At 42.4% G+C, this 22,952-nt stretch overlaps 1 protein-coding gene across 1 annotated transcript; it reads right to left on the reverse strand.

Moving 5' to 3' along the window:
- Nucleotides 1-668: 668 nt before the first annotated feature.
- mbtps1 (membrane-bound transcription factor peptidase, site 1) lies at nt 669-22,735 on the reverse strand. The gene is made up of 23 exons (XM_053319624.1): nt 22,609-22,735; nt 18,323-18,913; nt 16,883-17,149; nt 15,149-15,364; nt 14,568-14,678; nt 13,781-13,890; nt 13,500-13,616; nt 12,767-12,834; nt 12,113-12,215; nt 10,992-11,143; nt 8,677-8,838; nt 7,627-7,771; nt 7,252-7,440; nt 6,903-7,075; nt 6,661-6,776; nt 6,390-6,546; nt 3,858-3,982; nt 3,583-3,660; nt 3,310-3,450; nt 3,073-3,204; nt 2,804-2,930; nt 2,166-2,296; nt 669-1,676 (listed from the first exon to the last, which is right to left on the reverse strand). Exons 2-23 carry the CDS (start codon nt 18,522-18,524, stop codon nt 1,459-1,461), a joined length of 3,240 nt encoding a protein of 1,079 aa, XP_053175599.1. The 5' UTR covers nt 18,525-18,913; nt 22,609-22,735; the 3' UTR covers nt 669-1,458.
- Nucleotides 22,736-22,952: the final 217 nt, after the last annotated feature.

Genomic DNA, 22,952 nt, shown 5'->3' on the forward strand with positions numbered 1-22,952 from the left:
AGTGGTGTCTTGCTCATTGTAATTCAAAGTGTTGGATAGAAAAAAAATATACTGATATATTTCGTTTGACAGGGCAAGATGCAACTACTGCAGGTCGAGTAACAAAGACAATCATCAAGGGCTCCATAGCCCTCAAAGTCCCGACATACAGTATAATCAATTAATCGTGTGTGCACAAGATATTAGATCCATCTTGTGTTTGAAAATTCGTAATTTGGCACCATCTGGTGGTTGTGTCAAGCATGACACCGTGGCAAGGTTTGTCCACATGAGAAAGTGGAAACTGCTAAATTCACCTTGCGAAAGAAGTGGTGCCGGAGGAGGATCATGTGACAGAGCTTATATTATAGCTTCTACTATTTCAGATATTTTGGATTTCTCTTGGTTCCCTAACTGTCAAGATGATTTGCAATTAGTCAACAGCACAAGTTTGTGTGTCAAAATTCAGCTCCACATGAAATCACTATGCAAATTATCTTTAATCTCACCATAGTAAATTCAAATCATGGAAAATGTGACCTGGGTGAAGAACTCACCACAAGCAGCGTGGTTCATTCTCTTCAATACAGCAGTTTGTTATCTTGTATTACAAACAAAAATAATCAAGAACAAATAACCAATCTGATCGCTTTGATAATGCTTTTTTTAATTGATGAGATATACTTGAACAAGTCTGTCACTGCTACTTTGTTGACGATGAGGAGGATGCCAACAGAATGCCTCGCCAGAGTTCATTCATTATAGAAAATATAAAAACAAAGAAGAGACAGTGATTTAAACAAATATGGACAGGACTTACAAAAAACAGTGGATGATGACAGAAGAGTCTATGAAAGAGTCTGGGGACAGACACCTGGATCATCCAGTGGTTCTCATGTTGAAACGTCTGCATGGTTGCGTGTATGTCTTTGAGTGTGGGATGTGTGTCAACTGCTTTATTCTCAAAGTGTGTACAGTATGTATGTGTGGTGCGTTTTATGTGTCAGGGTACGAACAAATTCAATAAATATAAAAGTCAGACACATTTCATGACGAAAAAAAGTTTGGTCAAAGAAACTCTTGCAGAGAAGAGAGCGAAATGTTGACAACATGGCTGTCTGGATCAGGCTTCTTTTTTTTTAAGAACCAGATGTACACTGTGTGTTTTACATCATGTTTGTAACACTGTTCAATACTGTTCATTAGTCCACAAACACCGACAGATAAAGTCTTGAACAGACAAGAGGCACAAAAACTGTCAGACAAGTCCACAGACAGCTGGAGTCATGGGGCGTTCACGACCAGTAGGGTTGAGTTTAAGAAGGTCCAACAGCCAGACGTCTGCCACAGCAGTACATTAGATTCTGTTATTTCACACCTCCAAATGTTGCCATTCAACACACAGTTGTCCTTTTAACAACGACTCAGTTTCGGAGGTAAACCCAGCTGTCCAGCAACAGTTCCAAAGTGCAATCCAAGTCAAACTGTGGGGTTTTTCCCACTCGTTGTCTGCTGCTGCTGCTGCTGCTGCTGCTGGAGGTACGTGGGTCGTTTGATGCGGGGTTTCCTGCGCTTGGGTTTACTCTTGGCCTTGGTGAGCTGGACCACGAAAAAGGACAGAACGACCATCGCTCCCAGGAAGGCGAACATGGGGATGGTCTGGCCCACTTCTTGGTTGTAGCGACCGGGCATTATCCCTGCAGAAGGGGGGCAAGGGGCACAGGTCATATGGCAGGACCTAAGAAACCACCTTTATTCTATAGTAGTCAAGTCAATTCTTTCATAGAAATATCCTGTTATGTGTGCTCTTATACTGAAAACATACTGACATTATAACAATAATGAATCTAATTATCTGCTCAGACTTATTTGCTCTATTGATTGAGGTGTTTTTTGTCGTTTTTACAGAGCCACATAAATAATCATATGGCAGACAATTTAACAAGAAACTGGTGAGTGACATTCTTTTAGTGAGAAACAATATGTATTTGAAAGCAATAAACAATAGGCTAATATTAATACCATTACATTACTCCCACTTCAAAAGCTGTGGTTTAGATCAAATGTTTCAATAAAATGTAGTCCACAGTTGTACATAAAACATAAAAAAAGCAGTTGTAAAAAGCTAGATGTAAACACTGAGGATTCAGACTGTTTAAAAGTAGTCATTTGGAACCCTTTGTTACCTCCAGGGATGTCCCAGGCCCCACTTTCCCCAGGAGACAGAGGTCTGACCTGGGGACGGTACGCCCTCACATTAGGCAGAGCCACTTTATCCAGATCCACAGAGAGAAGCTTCTGGTGCTTCCACAGGTTACTGAGAGAAACAAGGAGATACGGAAGGTGAGACGGATCATGACATGTGCAGTGTAGTTTGTGTGTGTGGGCAGATGTTGAGTCTGTTACAAAATTATCTTCTCCTTCCTTACATCGATTCACTCTGTTGACAGGCTGAAAAAAGCTGTCTGCTTGCATTAAGACACTTATTCCACGTTAAAAGCTCGAAGCTATTCAAATCGAGTGTTTGTCACTTAGGACAATACTCTGTGCTCACATTGAGGGAGAAAGAATAAGAAGGTTGACAATGGCAGTGAATGCAAAGGGAAAAATACACTCGAGAGTCTTTAGATTGATTGAAAAGAAGAAGAATTTGAAGTAAACATGAGCATGAAGCACACAATACTTGATTAACAAGCGCCCTCTGGGAATAGTAGTGCAAAGAGACTGTTTACCATCATTGATATAGATATAATGAGAATGCTGTACAGATTACACATGTTCTAAACTGTGCAGGTGAATATCTCTACAGTTTCATTAAACCTACCTCGGTGCTGTCTCATTGACGGGTTGTGGCTTTGCCCAAGAGAGGTGGGGGCAGGCTGGTAGGGGACGGGGCTTTGGGTCTCCTAGGTGAGCCTCCAGAACCTTTGAGTACCGATAAAGATGGTTGCCTGGAAGGAAGGAAGAAATAAAGAAGAAAAATGGAAAAAGAGGGATTATTTGAAGGTTTTTTCTATTTAAGCATTTGATGACATGATAAAAGGACAGAAATAGGAATGCGCATTAATGTGTCACGTCATTTTCCACTTTTACCTTCCAGTCTCTGTGGCAGTGGGCGCTCTGTGCCTGTGGGAGGCGCCACCCTACTGTGGGAGTGGCTGAGGCTGGGAGGGGTCATACTGTAGGAAGTATACTGAAGGAGAGCGTCTAGCAGCCAGAAGCAGTCTGCGAGATCGACGTCAAACACAACCAAAAATATACAAGAGTTAGCTGTGCCCTTTGTTGTGTGTAGAAACATGCACATATAAGCACACACTGTAGTGAGGTTACCTTTCTGTCTGTGGCTGTCATCTATACAGTTAGAATCACCGTACAGAGCTATGCGTCCACCCCCGTCAGACGGCGTTTGGTAAAGTCCGAGGATGGGAACTCCTTCAACTACTGCTGTCTCCTGCTTTAACACTTCTAGACCTGTGGAAAAGAAACAAGAAGAGAAATAAAGACACACAGATTAAAAAGTTGCCTGTCAGGCTGCGTGGCTGCAGGCCAGCACTGTGCTACCCTGAGGTGGGTTCAATACTTTAAAGAGAGGTGCCTTGGTACCTTGGTCCTTTAGGTTCTTGGCAATCACTATTCCGTCTTCTGGGAAACGAGCGATGCTGCAGCCTGAGGCGTAGTACACTAACAGAGAGAGAGAGAGAGAGAGAGAGAGGGAGAGAGAGAGGCAAAGAGAGAGAGAACCATCTTTATTTTCTAAAAAACTAAGATAAACAAATGAATAATGCTATAAGACACTGAACAGGGTTTGTTAGGATGTGTGTGTGTGTGTGTGAGTGTGTGTGTGTGTGTGTGTGTGTGTGTGTGTGTGTGTATCTTACTCTCATGATCAGCCAAAGTGAAGTCTCCCTCGTACAGCCCGTCACTGAAAGCCATCCCCCACACAGAGATCAGGTCGTTCAGAGCCGGTACGTTAGCGCCCCCTGTGTCCGGCATCCACCACTGCCTGCAGGTCACATTAAAGAAAATCAATTGAAATATTGACTATCAAGAAATCATACACTATTACCAGAAGGCTACACGGGTGATTTCAGTGTTACTGTAACCTCCCTGCAAGCAGAGGATTGTGTAAGAAAAGTAACACATTGAATCATTTTCACAGTAGTAAATCTAAATAAAATCCAACACCGCCTGACACAGGATAAAAATGTAGCTGTGTGATACCAACAAGGGAAAAACTTACAGTAGCAGGGCATTTATAAAGAGAAAAAACTGGGCTCTTAATTCAGTTTTGTGTATTTGGGTTAATTTGTCCAGAAAAGGCAGCTGTGAATGAACGGCTCTCAAATGAACCATCGCCGCTCAATTAAAACTGAATTACTCAGCATAATATTTTGAAGCCGCGGAGACTATATTTAACTGTATTTAAGACCGTTAATCCGGTGGATGTGGTGCGACAGCTTGGGTGGGATGTGAACGGAGCAGCGGGGAGTTGTGAGTAATAGTTAGATCCGCGTGAGGAACTCGGAGTCTTGAGAAGTGGGGATATATTGCATCTATTACAGAGGCATGAATAGAGTCTTCTCACGCTGGAGATAGACACTGTGATACAGCGGGCTGTTGAGTGTACCGAGCCGTTTATCTTGCTATCATTATGACACGATTAAAGCTTCCTGGTCAAAAGCACAGCTGAGGTAAAAGCTGTTTAATCATTCAGCTGTGTCATGTGTAGATCATCTTAAAGAAATACACACAGGAAGTTTCTCAAATAAATAAATAAATAAATAACCACTGCTGGAGAGGGAGAGGACTATATTTTCAAGTTGCTACGACTAAGTCTAACACGCAGAATTAATCAAAACCCACTCTGCATTATTTATCGAACTGTTGTGGAATTGCTGAGCTTGCATTTATTTCATTATTTTTTTAAGAGCAGAGTGAGAACAGTTTTACACTTAAAAATGCTCTGCAATGATGTGCACAATCCATGCCTACAAATACACATATTACAAGGCCTTTTTTTTTTTTTGGTCTTGCCACCTCATGAGTCAGCGTCAAAATGAAGAAATATCTTTGTCAATACAATATTCATGTTTTGTAACTATTACTGAAACCGGAGGGGAGAGGTGACACTTTCTTTTGAGCTGTTTTTCTTCTTTGTTTGATTCACCTTCGGTTAGTCAGCACTTTTTCAGCAGATAGATTCTTTATTCTGTGTTATTCTGGCGTTGGTTCAATCTGATTTATACTGGCTTCAGATTGTTGTCACCATTACTTTCCTTTAGTGATTTTTTTTTACTTGTATGTTGTGCTCCTACAACTAATTGCATTATCTTAGAAATGCAAACGTATATAATCATATTCAGCCAAAGACTTTGTATATATCAGGGTAAGAGTTAAAACAGCTGTGTGCAGTGAGGTTAAAACCAAACAGGTGATGCTGCTTTCACACTTGTTTGGTTCAAATCAATTTTGGTGCACCTGCCCATATTATATATACGTTTGTGTGTGTGTGTGTGTGTGTGTGTGTGTGTGTGTGTGTGTGTGTGTGTGTGTGTGTGTGTGTGTGTGTGTATGGTATGATAAGGTAAGGTATCTTTATTGATCCCCCTAGGGAGGTATTCAAAATTGACACAACAGTAGCCGTGTAAGGGTGAAAGTTATAAAAAAAAAATATATATATATATATATATATATATATTAAACAATAAAAACATACAAAAAAACAATCTCTGTGTAAATAATGTCAATAATCTGCAATTATAAAAGTGTACAATATGCATAAATTCCTGATATTATATACAAGTGTGCATTGTTCCTGGGATTTAAATAGTAAGGACAGCATCAGTGTTTCTTAGTGGCAGTGGGAGGTACTGGGAGCTGTGGTGTTGTACAGTCTGATGGCTGATGGTATGATGTTTCTGTTTTTGTTCCATTTAAGTAACTATGTTCATATTATGCTTTATGTTCCATATCCTAGAGAGGCTGTGTTTTTTTGTGAATGGGTGCCTAAATGACACTAATCATTTGGTAACAATTGTAATCCTCAGGAGTGAGAGGATTTTACCTAAATCAATCAATCAACAAATCAATCAATCAATCAATCAATCATTTAAAGTGACAAGGAGTTCAAACAAAGCCGTGTTGAGCTTCAGTCCTACTCCGTGTACTTTGATACTTCCTCATAAAAAAGTGAAATGTAGTAACTAGAGTAACTTCTTCTTCTTTCTACCAAATCATCATTACTCATGAGATGAGTTGCAGCCTCGACTGATAACAGTAGATATTTATATGTGTTAATAGAGGCTTTTTGTGTCAGAACACGACTAGAGCTACATCCTGACTTTGAATATGATAACTCTGCACAACATTAGCTAGGATATCAAAGTTCAGCAGTAGTGAACACAAAGTACCTGGTGTTCTCATCGTAGAACTTGACCTTCCTCATGACCGACGTGTTGTACCAGTCGCTGAAGACAATAAGCGACAGGCCGTTGTCGATGTCTCTCCTCAGCTTGGTGATCTCTTCGGGGAAATACTCCTCCTCGCTGTCCACCATCAGCAGTGTGCCTACAGGGAAGGCGAAAGGCAAACAAACCCATTACTTTGTTATCTGGTTTCATTAACCTGCCTGGAGCTGCAGAAGTCCTTCTTTGCTTTTTTTTAAAGACTCTGTGTTCTTACCGTACTGGCTGGCATCAAAGCAGGTGATGGGAGCTCCCAGCACTTCAACAAAGTATCCCATACTCCTAAGGTGCTGGTACATGTCCCTGAAGTTAGTGTGGATGTGGTCCCCGTTCCTGGAAACATGTGAACAAGCACAAAAAGACACTTTACTGAAGATTCATTTAGGACAAAACTTCACTTGAGTTCAGGGAATTCAAACAAAGCACAGAAAGAAGGTGCTGGTCAAAGGAGACGCGTACCAGTCTAGTGGATCGTTCTTCATGCGGAGGTTGTCTCTGGGGAAGTAGCCTGGTGGGTAGCGCAGGTTGTGGTACTGGTCCCACAGCACCCTCTTACTGCGCGGGGGAGTTGGCACGATCTTCACCTTGATGGGCAGTTTTACTGTGGAGGTCAACTCCCTGCCAACCTCAGACTGTAAGAGGGTTAGGAAACATGGATGAGTTATAACTAAAGAGGATTCATCCATCACACGTGCGAGATGCTGCTCATAAAATCTTCAAAAGGTTTGACATTCTGAGAAGAAACTACTAGTGTGTAAATGTGGGGAAAATGTCACACGGCGTTCCAGATGTGGCTTTGCTGACTCACGTCGTTCTCTGCGGGCGACGCCACGGTAACCATCACGTGACCTTGCGCGATCCCTTCCCACGACGCAGCTTTCTTGGCCACGGAGATGGAGATGGCGAGGTAACCGGCCCACGGCCACAGCACCGGCGAGTAGGAGACGGCCACGTCAATGTGGTCTCCGTTCTGTGGGAGGTAGGGCTGCCAGATGGGCTGAACGGGGGAGAGAGCGACATTTAGAAGGCTTGGAGGCGACACACAACGGTTCATCATGATGCAAAACCAGGTCAGTAAAGAAAGAAACTTGTCCTTTTACTCGTCCTCTAACAACACTTGAGAACTTAACTCTTTGTGATCTATGGAATCTAAAAAATTAAACATTTGCTCTCTGTTTGTCACCTTGTCTACGATCCTTCCAGTGACTCCCATGCCGTTGAGGATGGTCACGTTGACGATGGTAGGCATTCCTCCGTAGTAGATAGGCTGGGAGCAGTAAGGCCACATGTATGGACACTCGGTCAGGTCGATGTAACTGGGGGAAAGACTGGTAGAAGACGAGGACGGGTTAACATGAAGCCTTTCAGTGTTGAATGTTAGATTACTTATATGAGACTTTTCTGGAAAATATCACACATTTGCAGTCTTTTTTTATTCATATGATGCAAATGAGAGGTGTACGTGGAGCTTGAGTTGAGAGTATTTTTATTAACTGTTGTTTTCACCATCAAGAATGAACTGTCGTTGGGGTCTGCTGGCCGGGAGGTTACAATATATATATATATATATATATATATATATATATATATATATATATATATATATATATATATATATATATATATATATATATATATATATATATATATAACCCAAGGTCGCTTCACAATCATAATCATAATTACATCATTCAATATACTACCATAAAACACTGAGCACAGAAAATCTTCAATAGTGAATAGCTAGAGCTGAGAAATGTTTAATATTATTATTATTTTTTTTAAATGTCCATATAAATGTCTTAAACCAGCGTAACCTCTGCTGATCATCTTCTTCTCTGCTGATCCATTTTGATGCCTGTGATGTTTTGAGTCATCACTGCAACCTTTGTGAATCAGTGCACATTACAGCCGCCAATGTAAGCATACAGAAACATTGTGATTGCATCATAGGTTTTTTTTGGTGGAGTATTCCTTTAGTGTATTTCTGCCAGCTTGAGTTCCTCCCATTTTGAGCAGCACAGACTCATTCTACTTTAGTGTTACGCAGTTGCCTGTGTATACGCTTCCATGTGCAGAAAAACCATATGAATGGACAGATCGGTGTAGCTGTGGAGCAGAGTGAACGACGGCCTTTGTCTGTGGACGTGTGTGTTCATGCATTCTGTAAATTTGCCCCCCCCCAGCGTGCGTGTTGGTGCACGTTCACGCCGAGAAGTCTTTACTGTCTCACCTGGCCTGAGGTCTGTAGCTGTTGAGGATCTGATAGGCTCTGATCAGGTCTAGCTTGCCGTGGCCCTGCTCGAACATGTTGACCCCCGGCAGCCTGCGGGCCGAAGCGATCAGAGCCTGCTTCATGGAGGCGGGGTTCACCAACTCACGGTTCAGGACGGTGCTGGAGGACAGAGGACGACGAGCTGGGTTAGTGTGTGTTACTGTGTGTATGTGTGTGTGTGTGTGTGTGTGTGTGTGTGTGTGTGTGTGTGGTGGTGTAAGATATCCACAGCAGAGGAAACAAAAGAGATGGGCTGGTATGTATGTTTATGTATGTGTGTGTGTGTGTGTGTGTGGTGTAAGATATCCACAGGAGAGGAAACAAGAGAGATGGGCTGGTATGTATGTTTATGTATGTGTATGTGTGTGTATGTATGTGTGTGTGTGTGTGTGTGTGTCATTCTCCAGGGAGAGGGGAAGGGTGCCTGCTGTCTGAAAGGGTGCTATGATGTTCAGCCCAGCAACATGAGCCATGTGTTTTCTATGCAACAAGAGGGCTTTCACCACGGTAACAGAGGGGATACTGAGAATAATACACTGCATTCATCAGTGACACACCTCCTTCCTCTGGGACAGATTTCGCTGCCTGCTCGTGAAGGATTACAGCACAAGAGGTAATTATTACACCACATCCAGCTTTTTTTTTTTTTTTAAAAACCCCTCAGTATTATAATGTATCCTCTGTTACTAAAGTCCTCTACAGATCAGATGTAACAGCACCCTCACTTGGACACTCTCATGTGGAGTGTCATCACTTCAGGCCCCCGCAGGAGACTGATGAGCTCTAAACTAGCATCGTCTAAAATTACTCGGCACTATGTTTTTTCTGAATTGGCTACACGGGACTGCGGAGAGATGGGCGATGGAATGATTAGTCCAGAGAAGTGGAGGTTTCTATCCTGCTGACTTGTCCTTGATGGGAATAAACTGGATCTCTAGCAGCTTTTGGGGGTTTCTGCTGCATTATCTCACTCTGACCTCTGACACTGTTGAGAAGAAGAAGATTTCCTCACAAGAGCCAAATGTGATGTTACTCGTAATGCTGGAGACTGAAACTAAAGCTGACTTGACTTTTTCTTTAATCAAATAGTTCCTGATTTATTTGAGTAATGTTCTTGCACATATGTTTATAATCACACTACATTTGAGAAGCCTGGTTAGGCTTAAAATGTCAAGGCAAGGCACCATCATGAACATGTGTTTGGTATTTTGATATGTTTGTAAAAAAAAAAAAAAAAAAAAAAAAAAAAAAGCACAAGAATGAATAGATATTGTAAATTATATTTATCTTATGGACAGGATTACTTTCTCTGTGTCTCAAGGAAACTGTGTTTATTAAGTTAAGGACCATAATTGGGTCAAATGTGTGAAGCCCTTGCGGCTAGATTTTGTGGAGGTGTTAAGTGAATTCACAACAGTGAATTGTGGTGTAATGCTCTCATCTCCCTGCCTCTTTATTTTTTTATCTAATTTCCTCTTTTCTAACCTCTCCCAGACATACTTGGCATACTTTTTATTGTTCTTATGTGCACATTTAATCTCTCCCAAATAACTAAAACTAAGACTAAAGGGCACGCAGGTGGTCGAGTGGTTCGAGTCCATGTCACACCCGTAATTTCCTGTCTCTTTCAAATAAAGGCATCTATGCCAGAGAAAATCTTTTTTTTAAAAACCCAAAAACTAAGTAAAAACTAAAATGAACAATGCATAACTAACTAAAACTAAACTGAACTGTAGATAAAATCCGCTGTGTTTTTGTTACTTACAGTCCTTCTTCTAATACCTGGAAAACTAAGACTAAAACTAAATAAAAACTAAACTAAAACTACTTCATTGCTTTTTAAAACTAACTAAAACTAAACTGAAATTAAAAAAACAAACTGAAAAACTAAATAAAAATAAAAACAATAATAATTATAATAACCCTGCGGGAGAAGAGATGACACTGCCTACATTTTTTAAAATTTCTTTAAATCGCAAAAAGAAACTATAAAAAAATATAAGGCTTAAAAACATTCATTTCTTATTATTTAAAACTACACTGATGTACAAAGTTCAGGTATCCATGATGAATTAATGTAAATGTTTTCTAAGATTCACAGCATTTATTTTTAATGTGATTTTTTAAACTTTCCAAATTCACATTACAGCTGTTGGTGCTATTAAATTAACTAGTAATCCCAGAAAAGTTGTACGGGTTAAATTCAGGTAGGTTATCCTAATAAACAGTGAAAAAAAGCAGTGTGCTGACTTTTTCCTTGCTTTGATACTCACCTAGCCAGAAGTGTGACAGCTCCAGCCACCACAGGGGAGGCCACGCTGGTGCCAGAGAGAGAGCGACATCCCTCCTTCATCCCGGACCCCCGAACACCGGAACCGTAGGTGACGATGTCAGGCTTCACCCTGCCGTACCCCCCTGGCAGCTCCTGCGCAGACATGGGACACAGACAGAAGAGATGACACACGGATTGGTTGTAATTGATGGTGATGGTGTGTTCAAGCTGCTTTAACACAGCCAACCTTTACTGTTTGTCTCTTTAGAGATTCTCTTTATTGCCTCATACATGTTTACACACATACACATACACACACAGACACACACACACACAGACACACACACACACACACACAGACAGATGTTTTTTTGTTGACTGCAAGAACTAAAACAGCTTTTATTCACTCGCTTAATAACTACATTTCACTTCATGTCATTACGCCTACACCGTGAAGTCACACTCTTAGTCAGGGAGGAGATTTACAGCCATTTACAGACACTTCCAAAGCTCTACTACTGTTGAAAATTATGGGCGACTCCCAAGATGTCAGGGGTTGAAAAAAAGAAAGGAGGGCCAGACGAATTACAAGAAAAACAAGGGAGAGAAAAAAAATAGAGAGGAGAAGCTGAACGAAAGTTAAGAAAGCAACTTTTAAACCGGCTGCTTTTCTGAGATGTTTTTGATGTAGTCAGGCTGGACAGTGTGTGTGAGTGTCTGTTCCGCCTGGTCTCTTTATGGCTGGATAACAGCAGTGTGGAGGAGGGAGACAGACTCACTGGATCAGAGAGGGAAGTCTTAATCAGATCCCAGGGCAGATGTCTGCTATGGGTGACGACTGATTAAAAAGAAAAAAATGAAGTGGAGTGTGTGTGTGTGTGTGTGTGTGTGTGTGTGTGTGTGTGTGTCTGGCTGATAGAATATGCATGAAGGATCAGGAGACTACACTATGGTTGACTAGCTCAAAATGCAGAGTAAGTCTCTGCAGATAAAACTGATAAATGACATATATGTGAGTGTGTGTGTGAGCGTGTGTGTGTGTGTGTGAGTGTGTGTGTGTGTGTGTGTGTGTGAGTGTGTGTGAGCGTGTGTGTGTGTGTGCGCGCTCCTGGAGGAACTCACCCAGGTGGTCATGCCTCTGGATGAAAACCTGGCGATGTTGTCCTCAAAGTCGATCCCTCCTACCCCAATCACATCCATCTGGTCTGCTGGGTTGTTCAGCGTGCTGAGAGAGAGAGTGTGGGGGTGAGAGAGAAAGAGAGAGAGAGAGAGAGGGACTTTCTTATTTCACTGCCCTCTACCACAAGTCATCTCCTGTTTTGTCTTTTCTTTTATGATCTATTATAAAAGGAGGATGTTTCAGCAGATGTTAGCAGGTCATAAAAGCCAGCTGACATGAGCGGTCATTTGGATCAAAGTGTTCGAGGCAGTGTAGAGGAAGTAAGCGTTCTTGAGAAATTCAACAAAAAATAACACGAGCAGAGAAATTCTTGTGCAACCAGACCACTGCGAAAATCTATTGTTGACGTTAGTACTGGTGGAGCAGCTCGTAAAGTCGGCAGTCTAACTCAGCTACTGTGTTATACAGCAGTACTCGTCAGGTTTATTAGTATTAACTAACATTAGCAAACACAAGCCACTGGTCTTATTAGACTCAAGAGCAAGGATCTGTTTTATATTTTTATTATATTCAACTATTCATTTATAAACAAAGTATGTGTAACGTAGTTTTGCTTTTTTTTAACCACAGCTTTATAGTATGAGTGATTAGCGTACCCATACAGAGGTCCATCGTTGCCGATAGCAGACACCATGATCACCCTGTTGGCAGTGAGCTCCCACACCTGTCAATCAAACACACGGGATGAAAATGAACAACCATTTGAAGTAACACTGAATAAAAATGTAATGAGAGGGGGAAAAAAAACACCACCAGTGAATGACTACTTTTTCTTTACAGGTGCTGCATTAAGGTAGAACACAGGACAGGACAGCTGTTTCATAGTGTTATATATATATACTGTTACATTGGCCTCAAGTGGTTACTATATTGCTCCTTTCCTCACTCTACACTTTAACCTTAAAAAACATGCTGATCCATGGACATTAATGCCAATAAACTCTGTTAATGGGATCTTTCTACACTCAGCGTTTAATAGCTGATGACTATATTGTTTCCCATCTGTGCCGCTCACGTCATGTCTGTTTACCTGGTGTGACTCCTCTGCACTGACAGCTGACCTGCTTTATTTTCCGCCTCACTAACATATTGTGAAAAAAGGTTTTAACTTAAAGAGATGGAGCGAGAGAGAGAAAGAGAGAGGAGTGGGAGCTATTTTTTGCACCTTGACAAACATCAAAACATCTGCTCACGTTTCTCTCGGACCTTGTTCAAAGTCAGTCGGCTTTAAACCAAATGCTACCATGTGGCTTGCGGCATTCCTGTGTCGGGCTGCTTTGTGATAATATCGACCCTCTTTTTATTTCTGGATTAGCGAGTGTGTGTCACCTTATCAACGAAGGGGTGGTCCATGAAGTCAGGCCCCCCGATGCTCAGGTTGAGAACGTCTATCTTTTTCAGGATGGCGTAGTTGAAAGCGTCCAGAAACCATGATGTGTAAGACACCTGGGAGACGAGGAGAGACCAAAAAAAGACACATAGAACAACATTAGCTCCAGTTTCAGACTGATTTGGACGAATTACAGACTTCTAGACAAAATTCTTCTTATTTCTTATTTCCTTAAAACAAGCGGCTGGACTGAAGTTACATATTAAGAGCGTGTGTGTACCTGGTTGTTGGTGAACACTCTGAAGATGTGTAGCTCTGAATCAGGGGCGAAACCCTGGCACTCCCTCATACTGGCTATCACTCCTGCCACAAACGTACCATGACCCAGGCCTGAAAACAATACAAGACACTGATGAAAAACCCTCTGCAACAATACAATGATCATCATCATAATCAGCAACATAATGAGCTCCAGTGTCTTCATCATCGACGTTCCATGGGAATTAATGGAAATAAACTAGAAATTCACAAAATTGCACGTTAGCCTTTAACAGGGAACTTAAATTTTGTTGGAAAATGTAGACAACCAGATTGAATACAAATACAGTTGAATATCTCCCCTGTTCCTCAATCACATGCACATTACTTACTCCTACATGCACTGTGCATTCCTCCATAACTTGGGACTTTTTTGGGAGGGAAGGGGGTTCCTTTCATTTTACATTTTGAATGGGACTCATTTTTAGGGATGGCGGGGGGGGGGGGGGGGGGGTATGTTTCTTTTAGTCAACATTCATGTTTTTTGTTGTTCAATGAAAGAATGGATTAATGAGTAAAAATGTAATTTAAAAAAAATGTCTGCTTATGACAAAATGAAATGTTTATATCTATGTTTGCATACAGTTGATACAGTTTGTATAAATTACCCAACATTTCCAGTTAATTCCCATAATTTCCATTGAAAGTTTCCAACTTGGAAATTTACCAGAAATGTATGGGACATTTTCCACCCCTTTGCAATCATTAATATAAAAATCATCAGCATGTTTTTTTTTGTCCTTCCTCACCATCATCCAGTGTCTTCTCATTAGTCCAGTTGGTCCTTTCCTTCACATTCTTAAAATGCGGGTGCTTCTCACTCAGGCCTGTGTCAAACACCGCCACCTTCACCCCAGAACCTGCACACGCAAAAAAAAGAGAATGTGGTGTCATTAAAAGCTCCGGCGAAAAGTGGAAAAGACGCATTCTTTTATTGGAGGCAATCCTTAAAGTCCAAATCCATTCAAAAATGCATTCAGATTTTTTTTTTGCTTCATTAGTTGGATGTTTGAGGAATGATGTACGTGCAGAGTTGGACACTGGGAGGCTGCTTTCACAATTAACATGCTGACAGTGGAAAGTGACATCACGACTGCTTTATAGCCAATTGTGGTCTTGAAATCCTTGAGTCCTCTAGAGTGCACACACACACTGAGAATGAACTTTTTATTGAAGTAGGATCAGTATATTTATAGATTCTGGATATTAATGAGGGAGAAGGAGTAGATGTCATTTTAGGGGTTTTACTGAGATAATTCAACTTTTTTTTGTGGAGAAAAAAAAACATACATGCAGTGAAATTTTAGTGTGGATGTTTGTGAAATCTTACCGGTGTGTCCCATCTGCCAGAGTACGTCTGCCTGCAGGATCTGAGCTACGTGGCGTGGGATGGCTCGCAGCAGGCGCCGGCTGGAGTGGCGACCCGTGGCGTGCCAGAAACCTGAACCCAGTGACAGGCTGGTTCGTCGGAAAGGCCGGGACGATTGCCACGACTGCCATTTTTGTGTCCCGCGGGTGGCGTTGCAGGGTGCGGCGGTTTCAGGCGCTGCGGAGGCAGATAATATAAGAGTCAGACTTTGAGGTCGTCTTGCTTTCATTAATATTTAACTCACAGTGTTGCTCAATCAAAGGCTGCATAACAATTACATTCATTATGGATTCATTTATCCACCACGCCACTTTGTGACAGTGGTCCTGCTGACAGCACAGTCTTCCTAATTTAACATAATCATGCTTATCATGTTCTGACCGCTCATATCAAACCGTTTTCTCCCTCTTGCTTCCCTCTGTCTGTGTTCCTCTCTCCTCCCCACAGCTGTGATGTGAGGCTGATCACACCCGCCTCATCTGAATCACTATTTGAGTCACTTGGACGGAACACATTTTAACGAGGTCATTAGCAAACGAAAGCAGAGCCGTGCAGGACATTTTATGCCTTTAAAAAGTAGGAGTGAAATACTAGGGTAGGGGTCATCTCTTTTATCTATCCTTTTCTAATTAATTACACCGTGGATGCCGATCTGAACGTGGCCTCATTGGGTTTACGTTTATCTAGACTGATCTACATTCCCCGGGAGGTTAAGTGAGGACAGACATGACAGCAACTTTCCAAACTTTGGACACTTTTGCAGTGCCTGTTTTGGGGGGGTTTTTTCAATCCGAAATCTCTTCCTCTTGCCAATTACGACGCTCGCGAGTCTCCTTGCTTACAGCCCTTAAAATCATTAAGAAACAGCTGCTATTAAATCAATTCGGAGCACGTAACGTAAAGCTGGTGCTCATTACAGACGCGCACTCGTGTTCTCTCATGCATTTCGAATAAATGAGCTCGAGCTGATAAACTAACCCTTTTGGTGAGGCTTGCTCTGCATTACTTCCATCAGCGTCTCCACAATGGTAACGTGTGTGCAGTTTGATTCTGTGTAGTGCTTAGCATGACTTAAGAGTAGTGACTTTTCTAGACTTTTAACACTTTTTCAAATGCTCCACTTCGAGAAACACCGGATTTAAAAAGGTTGCACATGAACAACACATGGCCTCCATACTGATATTGCATGTGGATGCAGGCTGGGGGGGGGGGGGTACACTGAAGCCTTTCATCCAATGCCATGTGCAGGGTGTGCCCCACCTCCACCCTCCCACCCCCCCTGTCCAGGCAAGACCCACAACACTGACTCACCTAGTCCCTCCCAGGGTGAGCAAACACAGACGGTACTCTGTCCTCATTCCCACCCCACCCTCCCCCACATCACTCACACACACACACACACACACACACACACACACACACACACACACACACACACACACACACACACACACACACACACACACACAGAGTTAGACATCAACAGCCCCAACATTGCCCGCAATTCACATCAAGATACACAATCCTCCTCTAAACCACAGGCACAGTGGAGAAAGAGAGGGGGGGGGGATTCATCCTCTGACTCAAACAAAGGGACATTCTGTGAACTGTAAGCACACAAACAACTTTCTGTATCTTTGCAGAGTGTTAGATTTCTTCAGTGGGACTTTTTTTTTGCATAGTCGTCGGACTTACAGGGAGTGTATTTGAGCGTTCGGAACACTTTGCGTTGCGGCGTCACCCTCTTGATGTACGGGTGGTCCTCTAAGGTCATTAGGCTGCTGCGCAGAGCTTGGTGGATGCGGACCAGCTCGAAGTCGCTGGGGTAGTCGGAGGCCGGGTTTTTCCTGGGAACGATGTGCCACTCCGGCGCTCCGTCCCCGCCGGCGTTCCGCAGGGCGCTGCTGATGTACAGGCTGCGAGCTTTGGCCGAGAAATATCCCGTGAATGCGACGATGTACTCTGGAGAGAGGGAGAGGGAGAGGGAGGGGGAGGGAGGGAGAGAGAGAGAGAGAGAGAGAGAGAGAGAGAGAGAGAGAGAGAGATAGAGAGAGAGAGGGGAGATATGCTCAATAAAATGTTGCTACATTGCAGAATTTATCTAATCAGTGTCACAATAATTAGGATGGAGCCTGAATTACAAGTTGTGTAAAGTAGCCAGGTAGGGTGTGCTATAATCCTCAGTTCAGCACAATAACCACACTGCTGTTATTACAGTTTAATGACACTAAGGTGTGTCTTATAGGCTCTTACTGTACACGTTCATACCAGCAATAAATCCTTCTAGTCCTGTATGAACAGCCAGATAACAATAATGATCTAATTCCTCACGATCCTGCCTCTGCCCCCCCGTCTGTGATCCCTCTTCTTGTGTTTTTTTTAGAGAAGACTCGGGAAGCTCCCAAACTCAATCAGGGCTCAGTTCTGAGCAACAGCTGTGACAGGTCTGCAATAAACGACAAACTCGCCTCTTTAGCGAAAGCTCATGTCTCCCCCTGGCTGTGCTAATACTGCCACTATGCTGACAGGTGGGAGGAGGGAGGTAGAGGGGGGTAACGAGGACAGGGCTCCGTCATCCTCTGAAAATAGATGAAGGTGTGTATTTATTACCTTCAGCAATATCAGTTCACATTTCGTGATCTGGAATAAGACAGTCACCGCAGACCACTTACTGACTTATTTACAGCTGTTGACAAGTGACAGCTGAGCTACTGTATCTCCATGACAACTGATGAAGATAGTGAGAAGCAGCAGAATAAGTTGACCTCAAGTTATGTTGAGAATAAACCAACAGGCTCAAGTTGAACTACAAGAGCTGACAGTAGACTCTCTATTAGAAGATACTCAATATTAAGGGACATGATGCTAGAGCTCGACCGATATATCAGTCAGCCAATATTATCGGCCGATATTGATCTATCACAGACATATCAGTATCGGTGAATTAGGGCTGGGCGATATAGATAAGATCAAATATCACGTTTTTTAACCAAAGTGTCAGGAACATATGGTCCTGGTACAATTTCATCATAACCTAGTAATACCAGGAAATGAGGATGCAGTGCTAAACCAGACTTTAACATTAGAAACACAGAGTTTCCACTAGACATACTGTATCTCCCACTGATTTCTTACCATGTTCCACCACCTTGGAGGAGAACTCCAGTTTGAGGGTGAGCTCTGAGCAGTTGGAGCCAGACGATGAGTGGAGGGCCTCTGAATCGGGGGTGTGATCAGAGTCAGATTTGCCTCCTCCCGCCGGCTCCATCCCCACCACAGGCAGAAAGCCTGCGAGCAGCCTCAAAAGCATGGACACCCACACAGGAAGCAGGAGCATTTTGAGTAGTGAAACCGTTCAGGGCTATCAGTTTCACCGCGGGGCCCTTTGAAACTAGCAGTGGCAGGGTTTCGCTGTTTTCGGGTGAAAAAACGAGCTGAATCGGTGTCAGTGAATCAGCGTTTCATGTCCAGAGCTCTAAAAATGAGTCCATACTGCAAAAGGCCTGAGCAGCTAGATTAATTTCTTTCTGCGTTTCCTCTCCATGGTGGTAGTCCAGGGTGGAGGGTCAGTGACGCTGCCAGAGGAGGAACATAGCCGCCATGTTGAGAACTGGAGGAAGCGGCCAGTCGGAGCGGCGGACGGATGGGAGGATGGTGCGAACAGCGATGGAGGGAAAGTAGCTGTCGATCTAGATCTTTCCTCTGCGGTCCTTTCTGTTTTTATCCCTGGAGAGAGAAAAAAAGAAGCAGAACAACATAGTCAACATTTTATTACAATAATAAGAACTAAATAATTTTTCAGGATGGCTCAAGCTTTTCCAGGATATTTTTACTTTTTCTCTCATTTTCTGTGTGTTTTACATGACTGGAAAACTGATCAATCATTTTCCAAGTTTTCCAGGATGCGTGGGAACCCTAATAGTGAGAACGAAAGTCTTGCTAACATTTAATTCGCACTATTTAAGTACGGCAAAAGTGAACATACCGACACTATCTAACAGAGAAAAATTAAGGTCACATAGATAAAAAAGAGCCTATAAACATTTATTGCTGCGCTGACTGTGCAGGAAGTTATTTTAGCACATCTGCCAATATATACTAGGCCAAGAACGTTCTGCATATCACCAACATCTAATCAGTTGTTCCTTGACCCCTCCAAACGCTTCCATTTATGCCATCATGCTGTGTTTAGAGAAAAGGAGCATTTCCTCTGCCATGTCAAGGGGAAGGAAGGGAGGTGTTGTACAGACTGATGAGGTATTGGCCACTCCTTCCTCCTTCCTTCATTAACCAGCCATGAAAAGAGTGTGCTAGATAGAGCGAGTACACAGAGATAAAAAAGAGTTGATCTTACCTGGAAAGACGATATGAGCTGTACATAAGAGAGCCAGAGAAGCAGCTCAGGACTTACTGTGGCTAACTTGCTATAAGCTGCTTTTAAAACCATTAATAAATGTTGTTCATGATGTCAGATGACAGTGAAGGAAAGTTCTACTTTGGCAAAAAGATGTGTGTAAAAAAATGTTAATTAAACAAAGAAGGCTTTAAGCTACACTGAAACCTAAAAAATCACAAACAGATTAAAAGTAAATCCCAACACTGACACAAAGAGTATCCGCCAGGCTGCCTCAACTGACCCAAAACTGTGTGTGATATACGACTCCCCCCAAACACACACACACACACACACACACACACACACACACAGAGAGAAACAGAAACAGACCTGTATCCTCCTGGGATACATCAAAAAGGGAAATTCTGGGCAGGTACAAGATCGTTTCCCTCCGAGTAATAAAATACACAACAGACTCACAGCTACACACAGACACCTACGACACAAAAACACACAAAAACACACACAAACTCAACACAAGAGTTCATGAGAAGCAGCTCAGCACTGACTGAGGGTCCAGCCCCGGTTACATTACATAAGACGTCCCTTCCCTTCCTGCGGAGCATTTAACTGCCTCCTACAAAACAGCAGATGGACACAGACGATGCTCTTCTTTCAAATGAAGCCCAGTTTTGTTTGGGTTTTTTCCTAGTTTAATGAAAATGTTGTGTTTATTTATAGAATTCATCTATTTGTTACACTTTAGTAGCCACCTATTGCCAGTTTATGGGGGAACTGCTTTCATCAATTAGCCTTCAACACAACCCACTCAATGACTGTTAAGTGTGCTGTGGACCAGCTGCTCTCTCACTGTTAAGCTTTATTGGCTGCACGGAGCACGTGTGCGACATGTTCCAGAGCTGAGCGTGTGTGTGTGTGTGAGTGTGTGAGTGTGTGAGTGTGTGAGTGTGTGTATATTTCATCCCAGTGCTTGTGACACTATTGCCAGGCTGTCATTAAAATCAAACGCAATCAAAAGGATCAAAAGAAACTAAAGACCCCTAAAATTACAGTGTATGTGTGTGTGTGTGTGTGTGTGTGTGTGTGGGTGGGTGTGGGTGTGTGTGTGTGTGTGTGCTACCTGGTCCATACAAGTTGGTTTGATTACTATGAACACAGGAGCCCAAACAAACTAACTAAATTTACATGGAGCAGCAGTGTGTAAACAAGTCCAGATTCTGTTCCACCACTGCCATGTTGTCTAAACCTGCCTTTACCTATCAAATCACTCGAGTAGAAATGAAACCTTCTAGTGCTGCTGTCGATGACGCTGTTAACACAAACAGACATAACTACACACACACACACACACACACACACACACACACACAGACACAGACACAGACACAGACACAGACACAGACACACACACACCCTCGCAGACCTTTCAAACGTATGATTCACATGTCGGATGTTTACTGTGTGACTCGAAGTTTTGGGGGTAAAATCACAGGAAAATATGAGGCTGTACAGCTCTCTGGATCTCTGAGGTTTTTTAGCAGCATGTTCAATTATTGCTCACAGAATGCATGAAGCTGGAAAGTGCCCAAATGCAGAGGAGGGAACTTAATTAATGTTAATGTGAGTCTTTTAAGAACATGGTGATCTGTTTACAAACCCAGTAGGATATATATATATATATATATATATATATATATCTTTTTTAAAGTTCCTGTGGATGCACACTGTACTGGAACACGATCAAACACATAATCATTACACAAAATCCCTATCCTTAATCCATTCTGTGTGTGTGTGTGTGTGGTCACATGCCGACTCCTGCTCAGCTGTAATGATACAGTAGATAAAAAAAACCTGCAGATATGGGCCCACACACAAGTGAGTGATAGGGGTGTAGATGTTGTAATTAAAAGCCCCTGGCTGCTGACAGGAGAGAGGGAAAGAGAGAGGGGGCTCAATCACTAGTTCCGGCCTGGGGCCGGATCGCCTGCTTGTGTGAGACAACAATACAAGCGACTAACGACTACTGGTCCAGAAGCAAGGCTGTAAAAATAGTCCTACTGGTTAAGGGCACAGCTGTAAAAGTCAGTCTAGGACCACTTGAATCAACATAACACCAAGCCACAAAAATGGCATCAAAACCTCAAGACAAGTATAGATTAGTAGCTAGAAAACGACCCCGGCTCAATCAGAGGGAAGAGAGAGAGAGGGGGGGGGGGTGGGTCCACCACAGTGTTATTATCAGTGGACAGACAAAGAGAGAAAATGACTTTACTCAAGGATTACATCATTTTCCAATTTTGTTAAAGAGCAATCCAATTTTGAGGGGGTAAAAATGCATATATAATAAACTACCACTAGTGAACTGCAGCTGTTTTGTACATGTGCACATCTGTATACAGTGGCTGACAAAACACACAGAGGTGCAACAGCTCAACAGCCAGGTGATCAACACAAACTGACTTCAATTTTATTCTTAGTAAAATATTCATAAGTGAGTTAGTGCGTTAGATAGTTAACTCCTTGAGCAAACCCAACACAAAGTAAACACTCGCTCACGTTTTACAGTGTGCGGTTTCCATTAAAGGGTGTAAATTATAACACGCTACCAGGATTTCAATACGTGAAGGCACGGGAGATTAAATAAGAGGTCGCTGCTTTCCAAGATGACACAACCCGTATTAAAATAACTGTTGTTTTTAAAAAAAAAAACTATAAACACGTCAGCTAACAGCATAACGCATTTTAGCCACACAGAAATATCGACTTCATCATTATAAACATTGCAATCATCAGCAGACATGGAAGCTAGATATCTTTAAGCTCACGTATTGTATCGAGTTAATGACGTTATTTGGAAAAAACATTAAAGCGCGAGTTAATGTCAAAAGATAATGACACTTCACCGTCTGAAAGTGCTTTTTGTAAACAAGAAGAGCTGGGAATAGATTTCCAGACGTAACTATTAGCAGTCTATCACATGTACAGCGTTTAGCTAGCTCGCTTTGTAGTGTTATACAGTCGCTGCTGGAGGTTTGAGAGGCTTTTCTTTTTTTTTACTCACCGAGCTGAACCACGGCTAACTCTTCGCAGTTATCTGCTAGGCTCTGTCATTTATCGTCCGCGTAGTGATGAGCTGGTAGCTAAGTTTAATGTCCATCGAACAAAAGCTAGCAGCAAACTCACAGCGCTACAGCCGCAGACCTCTGACGGCTGGTTATGATGGCGGGTTGCCAGGTTTAGCTAGTCTATACCCCTAAACCCCGAGCACGATTTACTTAGTTTTATATTTCAGAAAAAAGACGTGGTAAATTAAACAACTGTTTCCCCTCTATTGTTTTTGTAGACACCAAATACGTTACTCACATACTCTAAATGTTGTCACCAGTACCTTTTACTCACCTTTTA

This window comes from Scomber japonicus, chromosome 5 (genome assembly GCF_027409825.1).
Source record: "Scomber japonicus isolate fScoJap1 chromosome 5, fScoJap1.pri, whole genome shotgun sequence".
In the NCBI taxonomy this organism is placed as follows: domain Eukaryota; kingdom Metazoa; phylum Chordata; class Actinopteri; order Scombriformes; family Scombridae; genus Scomber; species Scomber japonicus.

Excerpts from the sequence above, each read along its gene's own strand:
- mbtps1 (XM_053319624.1), bottom strand. The coding sequence starts at position 18,524 with ATGCTCCTGCTTCCTGTGTGGGTGTCCATGCTTTTGAGGCTGCTCGCA. Across the intron at positions 8,839-10,991 it reads GCTGTCACACTTCTGGCTAG|CACCGTCCTGAACCGTGAGT; the intron begins GTGAGTATCAAA and ends TCTGTCCTCCAG. Across the intron at positions 6,547-6,660 it reads CTTTGATGCCAGCCAGTACG|GCACACTGCTGATGGTGGAC; the intron begins GTAAGAACACAG and ends CCTTCCCTGTAG.